This window comes from Orbicella faveolata, unplaced genomic scaffold (genome assembly GCF_042242905.1).
Source record: "Orbicella faveolata isolate gen_17 unplaced genomic scaffold, um_ofav_v1 contig_35, whole genome shotgun sequence".
Taxonomy (NCBI): domain Eukaryota; kingdom Metazoa; phylum Cnidaria; class Anthozoa; order Scleractinia; family Merulinidae; genus Orbicella; species Orbicella faveolata.
The window spans coordinates 11,113,393-11,125,000 of NW_028301564.1; the positions used below are offsets into that span (position 1 = coordinate 11,113,393).

At 49.8% G+C, this 11,608-nt stretch overlaps 1 protein-coding gene and 1 pseudogene across 1 annotated transcript; both read left to right on the forward strand.

Moving 5' to 3' along the window:
• Positions 1–2,056: 2,056 nt before the first annotated feature.
• Positions 2,057–2,583, forward strand: LOC149103256 (uncharacterized). The gene has a single exon (XM_089272769.1). It carries the CDS (start codon positions 2,057–2,059, stop codon positions 2,552–2,554), a length of 498 nt encoding a protein of 165 aa, XP_089128895.1. The 3' UTR covers positions 2,555–2,583.
• A 5,764-nt stretch (positions 2,584–8,347) lies between these two features.
• The window catches only part of LOC149103257 (uncharacterized), a 4,708-nt pseudogene continuing 1,447 nt past the window's right edge, over positions 8,348–11,608 (forward strand).

Sequence of the window (11,608 nt, forward strand, 5' to 3'; positions counted from 1 at the left end):
TTGGAGAACGGCGACTTGTTCCAACAAACACCGAAGAGTATTCATTACTGCTACGGATCGTGGCAAGATGGTTTCCAAAAGCTCAAGAAGGGTGGGGTCAAGTTTCACGAAGGCATCCCCGACAGCGAACAGTTACCCCGATGGTTTCCTGGAGGGGGTGTGTTGGTGCTGGACGATCTGATGGACGAGGGTGGCAACGACAAGCGCGTGTTGGATCTCTTCACCAAACATTCGCATCATCGGAACATCACGGTGCTTTACTTGTGTCAGGATCTATTCCCTAACGGAAAATTCGCCAAGACCATTTCCCGCAACGTTCATTACATCGCGGCCTTCAAGAACCCTCGGGATCAGTTAGGGATACGAACTCTATTACTGCAATCGTTTCCCACGCAATGGCAGGAGGTGTTGGACACGTTTCGAAAGGTCACGGACCGACCTTACGGTTACATGCTATTGGATCTTCATCCAGCCAGTCAGGACGATCAACGTGTCCTCAGCAATGTGTTAAAAGACGAATGATTCGTACGATGCCATCAGTTTGCGACACCGTCATGTTGAGGAGCGAAGCCGAGTGGTTCCCTACGTTTATTCTACGTTGCATAGCCATGCTACGACGCATGTATTCCTTTCAAGAGGATTACGAGACGGTGAAACAAATCTGTCTCTGTTCGAGTTATCGTCAAGTGAGGTCACTCGTGAAAGCATATAACGACGAGGATTTTGAGAATTTGATTCATAACGAAAGAGTGATCGCTGAGAAGATAGCAAGAAAACAGGAGAGGTGAGCTCTTACGGTAGTGATGATTTCAACCTCTCGGCTCTGAACGATTATTCGCCTTGGGGGACACCGAATCGAACGAGTACTCCGATTCCGCCTGCGGCGGGTGTGGGTGTGAGTCTGAACGCTCTTTCACCGCTATCGTCACTGGCGACACCGCCCCTGCAAGGGGCCTCGTCCGTCGGAGTAGGCACCGCTGGCGCGGGTACGTCACAGACCAACGTCACGGTGGGTGTCGGTAGCGCCGGTTCGGGGTCATCGCGCTCCAACGTCACAGCGGGTGTCGGTTCACTCCAAGTGACAGACGCCACACCTTTGGCACGAGCTGTTCGAGGAGGGAAACGACCGAGACGTGTCCCACGCCAAAATACGCCGACGTCCCCCAGTGATGCCGGGAGCCGCAGAAGAAGCAGCGCTAGTGGTAGCAGTGGTGGAAGACGCAGAGGTAGAGGTAGAGGTAGAGGCGGAGGAGGTGGAGGTGGAGGAGGTGGAGGCGGAGGAGGCGGAAGTGGCAGTGACTCCACACCTCCTTCGTCGATTAGATCGGGCCGAGGAAGAAGAAGGCGAGGAGACCGTGTTCTCAACCAAGCCCAGATGCAGCAACAATTGGAAGAGATTTTGAGACAACAACAACAGACGGCCGCGGGTCGTCGCATTGCCGGTATCACGACCACCTATAAAAACGGTCAACGTCCTACCGTAACACGCAATTCGACCAGTGTACGTAACTGAGAACAACAATGAGAAGACGCCGTCGTCGACAGAAAAGGAGAAAGCAATGGGGCGGTGCTCTTGCGAATGCTCTGTCTGCGATGTTACCCATAGGCAAAGGGGCTGCCTTGGGATTGGCCAAAGCGTTGGGTGGACGCGCCGTGAAAACAGGAATCCGAGCTGGAACCTCCGCTGCCATTGGTGCGGCAGGAGTAGGTGTGGGTCACGGGGTCCGAAGACTTGTGAGACGTAAGAAAAGACGACAACCTCGCCGATGAAAAACCATTCGAATCAAGATTTTGAGGAGTGAAGTCAAGTGGTTCCCCTACTTCCTGCATCTATGCCGATGCTCTCGCTCTTACTGGGATACGACCAGCATGGATCACGAAGACATGAAACGTATCGCGGACGAGTGCGATAGTTACAGACAAGTCCAGGACATCCTGAACCAATCCGTAGAAACCGCCTTCAAGGACGAGATCTGGGAGTACAAGCAACAAGCTAAAAGGATCGAACGTCCCGACAGAAAGTCAGACTACGTTTGACACTGGTTAGAAAAGAGTCATGAGTACTTCGGTCTGTTTATTGGATGAACCTTTCACCACCGTGGTGGATTTGGATTCCCTGAAACGTTTGGATGGCTTGTATGCTTTCTATCACAAGTATTGGTGGTGTCGAAGGCAGATGTTCGGTTATTACAAATTGGGTAACGCCATTCTCAACGGACTGGCCTTACTGGTCGTGGTCGTGAGTATCGTCTTGGGATCCGTGTGGAAAGACGGGTACACGGTGGTAGGATTGACGGCTTTCGCCACCGCACTGAAAGGATGGAACGATTTCAAGAAGTATTGGCTCAAGATGGACATGACCCAATTCGCTTACACGACGTACGAAAAGACATTGACAGAACTGAGGAACTACGCTTTGGGTGGAGTGGAGGAATTGGATGGGTTTTTGACCAAGATGCAAACGTTGGACGACGTGGTGACGGATTTCACACCTCCCACGTACGACCGATACGTTCGAGACTACGAAATACGATTTCATCACGTGCCTCGATAAAAAAATGACATCACGGGAAGAGTCTTCATTCAGAACCAACATGCCCAAGAGGTCAAGCAGAAAGAAAGCGTCTTCGAGAAGACGTAGGACCACCACCAAAGGAAGACGGTACCAAAGGGGAGAAGTGGCTGTCAGTGTGGTGGGGGGTTTACCCAAGGCGGCTTGGAGTATCACCAAAGGCATCGGAAGCCTGAGAGCCAGACAAGAACGGGCGCATACCAAAAGGATGCAGGAACGGATGAGACGAGGCGAAAAAATTCCACACAAAGGCGAAGAGTTCCGATGCTTCATCATGTGAACAAAAGGACGAGGATTGACGTCATCAACCTCACTCGTCACCATGCGCGCACGTAGGAGGAAGAGGAGGAGGAGACAGAAAGGTGGTGATTTGGCGAGAGTGATGAGAATGTCGGGTTTGGGTGCTCTGGCTGGACCCCTCGGTTTAATGAACAAACATATCCATAAGAACAGGGGAAAGATCGAAAGAGTCTTACGTAGGATACCATTTCAAACGGCCTTCAAGCGTCGAGGAAAGCGAAAAAAAAGAGTACACCAATCCGATCGTACGCATAACTCCACGATGAAGCGGTTACGACGACAACGTCAGTTCTTGACGCGCGTCCTGAAAGAAGCCAATCGAAGAAAACGTCAACAGATGTTGCAATACGCCGACAAACATCAGATCAACGCCATCAGCGAGATGGTTCTCAATTTGCTGAAAAAGAGGATCCCCATCAACGCAACGACTTATGGGAAACTGAAAAGACATAAAAAGGTTTTGCGTGAGGTGGGTAAACGTAGAAACTCCCTCAAGCGTCGAAGAGAACATCTCCTGAGCCAAAACGGAGCAGGGTTCTGGAGCGGATTACACGGTTGTTTCAAAGCATGTTGTGTACGGTGAAAGGACGCAACGAAGACGGTTACCCGTTGGAGGGTGTCGACGTCATACCCAATTTCCCGCCGAGAGAGGAAGAGTCCAATATCATTCCTAAACTCGTGCAGTTGTTGCAAGATGCCAATCGTCGCGAAGCCCGATGGAAAGACTCGTACGATTACTTGAACAAGAGGTACCACACCCTGTATCAAGAGTACATGGCTTTAAAGTTCGGTGACTTCTGCCAAACCTGTCAAACGAAACGAGATACCACGCCGCCCGGTGGGTGCATGGAGTTGTGCAGAGAGTGCGGTAAAGGCAAGCAAACCGTTCAAAGTCTTCAACTCGAGTTGGAAAAGAAAGACGAATCCATAAGGTACTGGCAAGACTGTTACGAGACGGCCTTGAGAGAATTGTCCGAGTTTCCTGACACGACCTTGAGTCAGGTATGAACGAAGTCATGATGGTGCCCGTTCAAGAATTCAATCGTTTGCAAGATTATTACAAGGGTCAGATCAGTCAGAATGCCTTGTTGAACAAAGCGGGACGTTTGGCCGCCGAAGAACATCTCATCTTGAATGACAAACGTATCCCAGACAGCATGGCTGTCAAGATGACCAAACCCATCGCAACCGAGGAAGGTAAACGTGTGAAACGTATACGGACGGGTAAAAGCGGTCCTATCTCGTACCAGGGAACGACAGAACCCGAAGGCATGGCCGACGCACCCGTCGAAACTCTCTTGAAACAGATCATCAAGGGAGTCAACAAACCAGCGGCAGCACGAGCCCCCGTGATCATCAAACAAGAAACCGCCACACCTTCCACGTCAGGTTTTAAAAAGGAGCTTAAAACTCCTAAACCTCCCATTCCTCCCAAACCATCCACAAGTAAAAAGGGGAGTAGTTTGAAGAAGAAAGTCTTGTCCGAAGCGCAAAAAGGCTTCTTAAGATCCATCGGTGTCTCCGAAAAATACATAGACGACGACGGTGGTTACAGTCCCAAAGGCAAGGCAAAGACGTACAAGAAGGCCAAGAAGACAGCCGCAGAAAAGTTACAAGAAGGGTGGGAAGATTTCGACCCCTGGAGAAAAGGACTGAGCTATGACTCGGATTAAGAAGAAGAAGAAGAAAAAGGCACCCCCGAGGAGAAGTACCCGGCGCCGTCGTCGTCAACGAGGGTATGGGATCGACATCCAAAAATGGTTGGGCAAGACTGGGATCGAGTTTCATTGGCCCGGTTATCAGTACATGGGACCTGGTACCAAACTGAAGAAACGTCTAGCGCGAGGAGACCCGGGGATCAACCGTCTGGACCGACTGGCCAAACAACACGACATTGACTATTCCAGGGCCAAGAACTTACAGGACAAATGGAAAGCCGACACCAAGATGATCCAGGCCATCGACAAATTACCCGGACGTAAAACCATGACAGAACGCATTGTTAAGAAAATCATGCAAACCAAGAAACGTTGGAAATTGTAAACAAGTTTTTTTATTGTTGTTATAATCATTAAAGAAAGTTACACTCTTTGTTGTTTCAAAAAAGAGTCTCTTGTCTTTTTTTTCTTCAAGTCTCACACGCCATGCCATTGTGGTACAGAGTATCCGAGGCATTCGGTGTCACAAACAAACGTTCGATCCTTATTTGGTCCCCGAACGCCGACGAAGACACGAATAACAACCTAAACCTAATTCTGGAGGTGAAATTGAATACTGTATAGGGGGTGTTGAAATAAAACATGCGATACACCTCCATGCGTATATGATCGAACGAAGTGACATAGGCGGGTAAGAACACGGTGCCGTGAATGTACAGTGGACTTCGTCCCTCCGTGGATCGCACAAAAGGCCTCCAACTCGCGATAGTACTGGAACCACGCTGTGACATTAAAGTGATAAGGCAAGTGATTCCACGACCGCGTCAAGGAATTGTGCGTCTCAAAGGGTCTTCCAACGTCTCTGAAATGTCCAAGGTCATCATGAATCATTCTGCGTTGATCGTTAACTGCGAATGAAAAAATTAAAAAACAGTGTCAGGTCCATAGTCCGTCCTCAGGGTAAGTCGATGGACCACCAGGATAAGGTAATAGATGCACAAATTGAATCACAATACTCCTCAGTCCCTCTACGCGTCTAAAGAAGAGTCTGAACCTCTGAATTCGAATCAAGTCATACAATGCGAAAGGAGTATTGTAAATGAACAGACGGTACAAAATGGCTCTGACCTCACGGGTCGGTTCTACGGGGAGCTGTACAATTCCATGAATGTACAGGTCTCGATCCGGAAACAGAATCACGAAATTCCTGAGCCTGACATAATAGAGTCTCCAAATGTCTGGGTCCAAGTCATACGGCAATTCATACCACAGGTACGAGCCCTCGTGATGACAGTGATTAGGTCTACTCTCACTGCGATATCGCTCCAACTCTCGCTCAAATCTAACAAAAGCCCGATTCGAACCTGACGGTAACACGAACGTGGCCGCATCATCATCATCTTCCCCCATTTCCTCATCGGTTTCCAACACGACCTCAGGCTGAATATCGTCGATCACGCGTCGGCAGTTGCCGCAGGTCAGAACCCGTCTCTCCATCTCCTGGTAACAACGTCGATGCGTGAACACACCGCAGCAAGGAGTACGTTGGCACATTGCCAGAGAATCAATGTGGATATCTCTCTGACAAATGAAACACACTTGTTGAAGCAACGTTTCTTCGGGTATCTGACCCCGAAGGCGACGACTACGTCTCGACGGTTCATCGTCGTGTGATCGTGCATGACGACGACGACGTACTCGTCTCGGTTGTTCTTCGGGGGACTGACTTCGCGGGCGGCGGCTGCGTCTAGGTTCAGTCGACATGCCCGAAAAAACTGAAAGAACGCCGAATGCGCGCACCTCGATTTATGTCAATCATGCACCAATCAAACGAAAAAAGCCGAAATCACGTGTGCAGAGTAGACCCAGGGGATAGGGGGTATCCCCCACTCACGGTAGGAGACTGGAACCAGGTCGAGTGCAACCTGGGATCCAGTTTTACCGTAAGTATAAAAAGATCGGCTCGAACCGTTCACGGCACTCTGAGTTTTTTCTTGAACTTGTATCGAGCGCTGAAATCATGGCAGAGGAGCCGACCGACGAGGAGATGAACCAACAGATGGATCAACATGAAGCAGTGAGTATCTGAAACTAAATGGATAAAATAACGTGCACCCTATGCGACAAGGTCATCCTTAGAACCGAAACCTGCGCTCGTACCAAGTGCTGTCGTTACTACGTGCATTACGATTGCTACACCCAGGCACTCGATGATCAGATGAACAAGGGGGTGATCAAAGAGAAGTTGTACTGCCAGATCTGTCACACGCCGTGTATGCTAAGTGCGTTCGTGGCCACCCTAGACAACTGACCATGGAACTGAGATTAGTCGTCACCTCCACCTTAGAGTTCTACCTCCGTTTGGACTTGAGATTTTGTTTCGTTGTGTTTTGCGGTTACAAATTCGCACGACATCTTTGTCACGCCTTGTTCATCACCTTCTTTTCATAGAGTTACTGGGATTGATTGCCGCCCGAGATCCAAGTGTACATAATCTCACTCGCGGAGTCACAACTTGCCTTCGAGTGGTACAGGGCAATCGAAAGACATATGAGCGTCTCCAGATGGTTGGAGAGACCGAGACCCGTCCCGTTCAAGCAACTCATGTTCGATACCCTACCTATCATTTTCGATTACAGAGCCACTGGGATTGTCTCCCCCATGAGATACAGACCTATATCGTCCGACTTCGTGAGTCCCAGTCTCGCATCGAGATGCGCGAACGTGAATCGTGGAGAGAGCTTTGTAACGAGATACGAACCTTTGCTAAGGTCCAAGCCAAATGGGGACTAGGGGCACTCAAAGTCAAGCTAGAGACATGTAAACTGAAGTATTGCCCCCAAGGAATGGTTCCAGGGACACATGAAAAAAAGCATATGATCGTGTCGGGTTTCTATAGAGACGGACAAAATGTCAAGCGAGAAATATTTTTAGGGTATAGTTTTAATGGTGCTTATTACAGAATCGATGACGTTAAGAGACTTTCACTCTTTTAGAGTTACTGGGATCAACTACCTCCTGAACTACAGGACTACATAATGCACCTAGCCAGAAATCAAATCCCACTCAAGCGCAGAAGAAACAAAAAGTTACGACGTCTTCTCAAGGAAATAGTAGCCTACGGCAAACTGAAAGAACAATGGGGCATAGGACACATTAAGATTGTTCAATGTCGATGTAATTCACCATGCTGTATAAAAAAGAAGAAAGAAGACAGATTCACATATAAAAGAATATACGGATGTTACATCGACATTGACGATAAACCTAAAAGTACGTATTTAGCCGAGTCTATAAAAGAAGCCAAGAGACGCGCCCCCATAGAAAAGACTTTCATCTACCCCGTAAGTGAATACTACACTAAGTACGCTCATAATAGGTGGTTAAGAAATCGTTCCCGCTCTCTTACAGAGTCACTGGGATAGGCTACCTCCAGAACTACAGCGTTACGTGATCGACTTAGCAACCTGGCAGCACATACGCGATCGAAGGAACAATAAACTATTGAGTCGACTTCACAGAAGAATCTTAGATTATGCCGAACTGAAAAGACAATGGGGTTACGGCCACATACAAATGAAACAAAGGAAATGTACACAAAGATGTAAAATAATCTATGGAAGTAAATCTTATCACATGGCTTTCTATGGTTATTACGTCAACCTTAGTAACAAGAAAAAGAAAGTCTATCTAGGATTTAGTTTCAGAAACGTGTTTTCACGCTTAGAGGGTAAAAAAGCGTCCCTGTTCGGTCCCTTTGAGGATGATTGATTGTTGTAAAAATAAAAAAGCGATGTTTGTGACATTTTTTGTGCTCATGTCTTCACAGAACAGACGGACCCACGACGAAGCGTTCTTCTTCGATGATGACGATGACTGGATCTTTGATCCGGCTCTCGACCAAGTGATGATCCAAACCGGTGGTGGTAGCGGTAGCAATACAAGACCACTCCTAGAATTCGAATTAAGACCCGTAGGCGCTCGCCGTAACTGGAGAAATGTCCTCAACAAACAACGATTCGAAGCCACACTCAGACAACATAGAGATGTGACTCCCAGGGACAATCTAGGTCAAGAATTGACTCATGCCCTTCAACGATCCATCGAGCAACAAATCGCTCAGGATCCTACCCTGACACCCAACTCCACGGTCCATTTTACCATGCAGTCCAGTGCCTTCACGCACGCCTTTCAATCCACCACCTTCACCGTGCGCGAATTCGAAGAAGGGAGTGAAAGACAAGACACTTATCTCCAGTCTCTCGCGGCCAAACTCAACTCCAACGAAGAATTCACCCCCGACGACACGTTCACCATGGAAACCACCTTCATACGTACCCCAGGTCATGAGCGCGGGAACGGAAAACGATACAAACCGAGTTGTGCCGCCGTACGGGGAATCGTCAAAGGGTCGCGCGTGACCATCCAAAACAAAGACAATCTATGCTGCGCTCGCGCTATCGTCACCATGAAAGCCCTGGTAGATGCGAACGGGAATTCGCGTGACCAAGATTACCACAATCTCAAACAGGGGCGACCCGTCCAAGAGCGATTGGCTAAAGAACTCCACCGTCTAGCCCACGTCCCCGAAGGACCTTGCGGAATTCCCGAACTGCAGCAATTTCAGGCCGCGTTACCTGGGTACCAACTCAAGGTCCTTTCCATCGATCCACCCCACATGCTCATCTACGCAGGACCCGTACCCTCGGACAAGATCATTCGCCTCATCAAAGAAGACAGTCACTATGACGGATGTAACTCGTTTAACGGGTTCCTCAACAAATCCTACTTCTGCGACGAATGCAATTGAGGATACGATCACGACGACTTTCATCATCATCCCTGCGACGGTAAATGGTGTCCCGCCTGCAAACGAAAAGACTGCCCCGATTTCATCGAAGCCAAACGACCCCTAGCACGAGGCAAGTTTCCAGAACCCACCTCGATCTGCCGATTGTGCCACAGAAAATTCTTCGGAGACCAATGCTACAACTACCACCTGCAACGACGGAGCCTCAACATCCCATCCATCTGCGACACTTACAAAAAGTGTCCAGACTGTTGCCACGTCTGCGAACCGAAGGATAGGAACAGTCGAGGAGGTGCCCGTCGTGTCCCCGATCACGTGTGCGGATGGGGCGAATGTCCCATCTGCGAAAAAAACGTCTTTCTACCGACTCACCGATGTTACATCCAACGCATCCCCGAAGACGAAGACGAGCCCAAAAAGAAACGCGTGCCGCGCGACGAAGTCAAAGGTCGACCCTTCGAAGAACCCGAACCCGGTGATCCAGACACACGCGTCTGGGTGGACAGAGATCCGCCCCTTCAAGTGTACTGCGACTACGAAGCCATCACCGACGCCGAAGGGAATCAGACACCCATTCTACTCTGCCTAGAAGACGATGAAGAGGATCAATTCTGCTCCTTCTACGGTCCAACCTGCACCGCTGACATGTTCGACCACCTCGAATCCCTCGCCGTCGACGTGGACGGAGACGATCGGAACGTCATCGTCATCTTCCACAATCTCAAAGGCTACGACGGGATGTTCATCCTACAACACTGTTACGCCACGCATCGAGAAGTCACAGACCAAATCACCGTAGGCACCAAGATACTGTCCCTGAGATCCGACAGACTGACTTTCAAAGATTCCCTATGCTTCCTCCCGTTCCCGCTGGCCAACTTTCCCGCCACCTTCGGAATCAACGAACTGTGTAAGGGATTCTTCCCGCACAAATTCAACACCCTAGAAAACCAAGAGTACGAAGGACCCATGCCACCGCGAGACATGTACGATCCCGACGGCATGTCCGCCAAAAAGAAAGCCGAATTCGAACAGTGGTACCAAGAGAAAGTCAACGACAACTACCATTTCGTCCTACGGCAAGAAATGGAAGCCTACTGCGAGTCGGATGTCAAACTACTCAAAGCAGGCTGTGAAAAGTTCCGACAAGAATTCAAACAAAAAGCCGACTTCGACCCCATGGAGAAATGCGTCACCATCGCCTCCGCCTGCAACCGATTCTGGCGCAAGAAACTCGTCCCGACCAACACCATCGCCTCCAGACCACCTCGAGGATGGCACGGGGCCCGATCCAATCACTCCGTCAAAGCCCTGAAATGGTTAGCCTGGCAAGAACACTCGTTACAACACACAGACCAAGGCGATCGTATCCGCACCGTGCGAAACGGAGGTGAAGTCCGACTAGCCAATCACCTCGTGGACGGGTACGATCCCGACACTCGAACCGTCTACGAATTCCACGGATGTCTATGGCACGGATGTCCTCGCTGTTTCCCACGCCAACGCGACCGATATCCCATCTGCCACACCGATCGCACCCTACAGGAAGTCTACGAGTCCACACTCCGTAAACACGACCTTCTCAGGCACCAAGGCTACCAGATCCACGTCAAGTGGGAATGCGAGTGGGACCTAGAGGTCAAAACCGACCCAGATCTCCGCCAGTTCCTAGACACGTTCCAAATCGTCGAAGCGCTCGAGCCCCGAGAAGCCTTCTTCGGAGGTCGCACGAACGCCGTCAAACTGCATCACGTGACCAACGTGACCCAAGGAGAAAAAACCAAGTACGTCGACGTGACGTCGCTTTACCCCTGGGTCAACAAGGAATGCGAATACCCCGTAGGACACCCGAAAGTCATCGTCAACCCCGAAGATCAAGACATACACCACTACTTCGGAATGGCCAAAGTGGACATACTGCCTCCTCACGAACTTTACCACCCCGTTCTACCTTTTCGACACGGTGGTAAACTCACCTTCCCACTCTGCCGCTCGTGCATGGAACACGAAATGACCAAATCACTCCTAGAGAAATCGCATCACTGCCCTCACACGGCCGAGCAACGCACGCTACGAGGGACCTGGTGCACACCCGAAATCCAGAAAGCCGTTGCCATGGGATACACGCTCAACAAGATACACGAAGTCCACCATTTCCCACCCGAACAACGTCGTAAAGGACTCTTCGCCGATTACGTGAACACATGGCTAAAAATTAAACAGGAATCCGCTGGCTACCCCAACTGGTGTAACAACCCCGAAGACAAG

Coding starts and splice junctions, on each gene's coding strand:
- LOC149103256 (XM_089272769.1), top strand. CDS start 2,057: ATGAGTACTTCGGTCTGTTTATTGGATGAACCTTTCACCACCGTGGTG.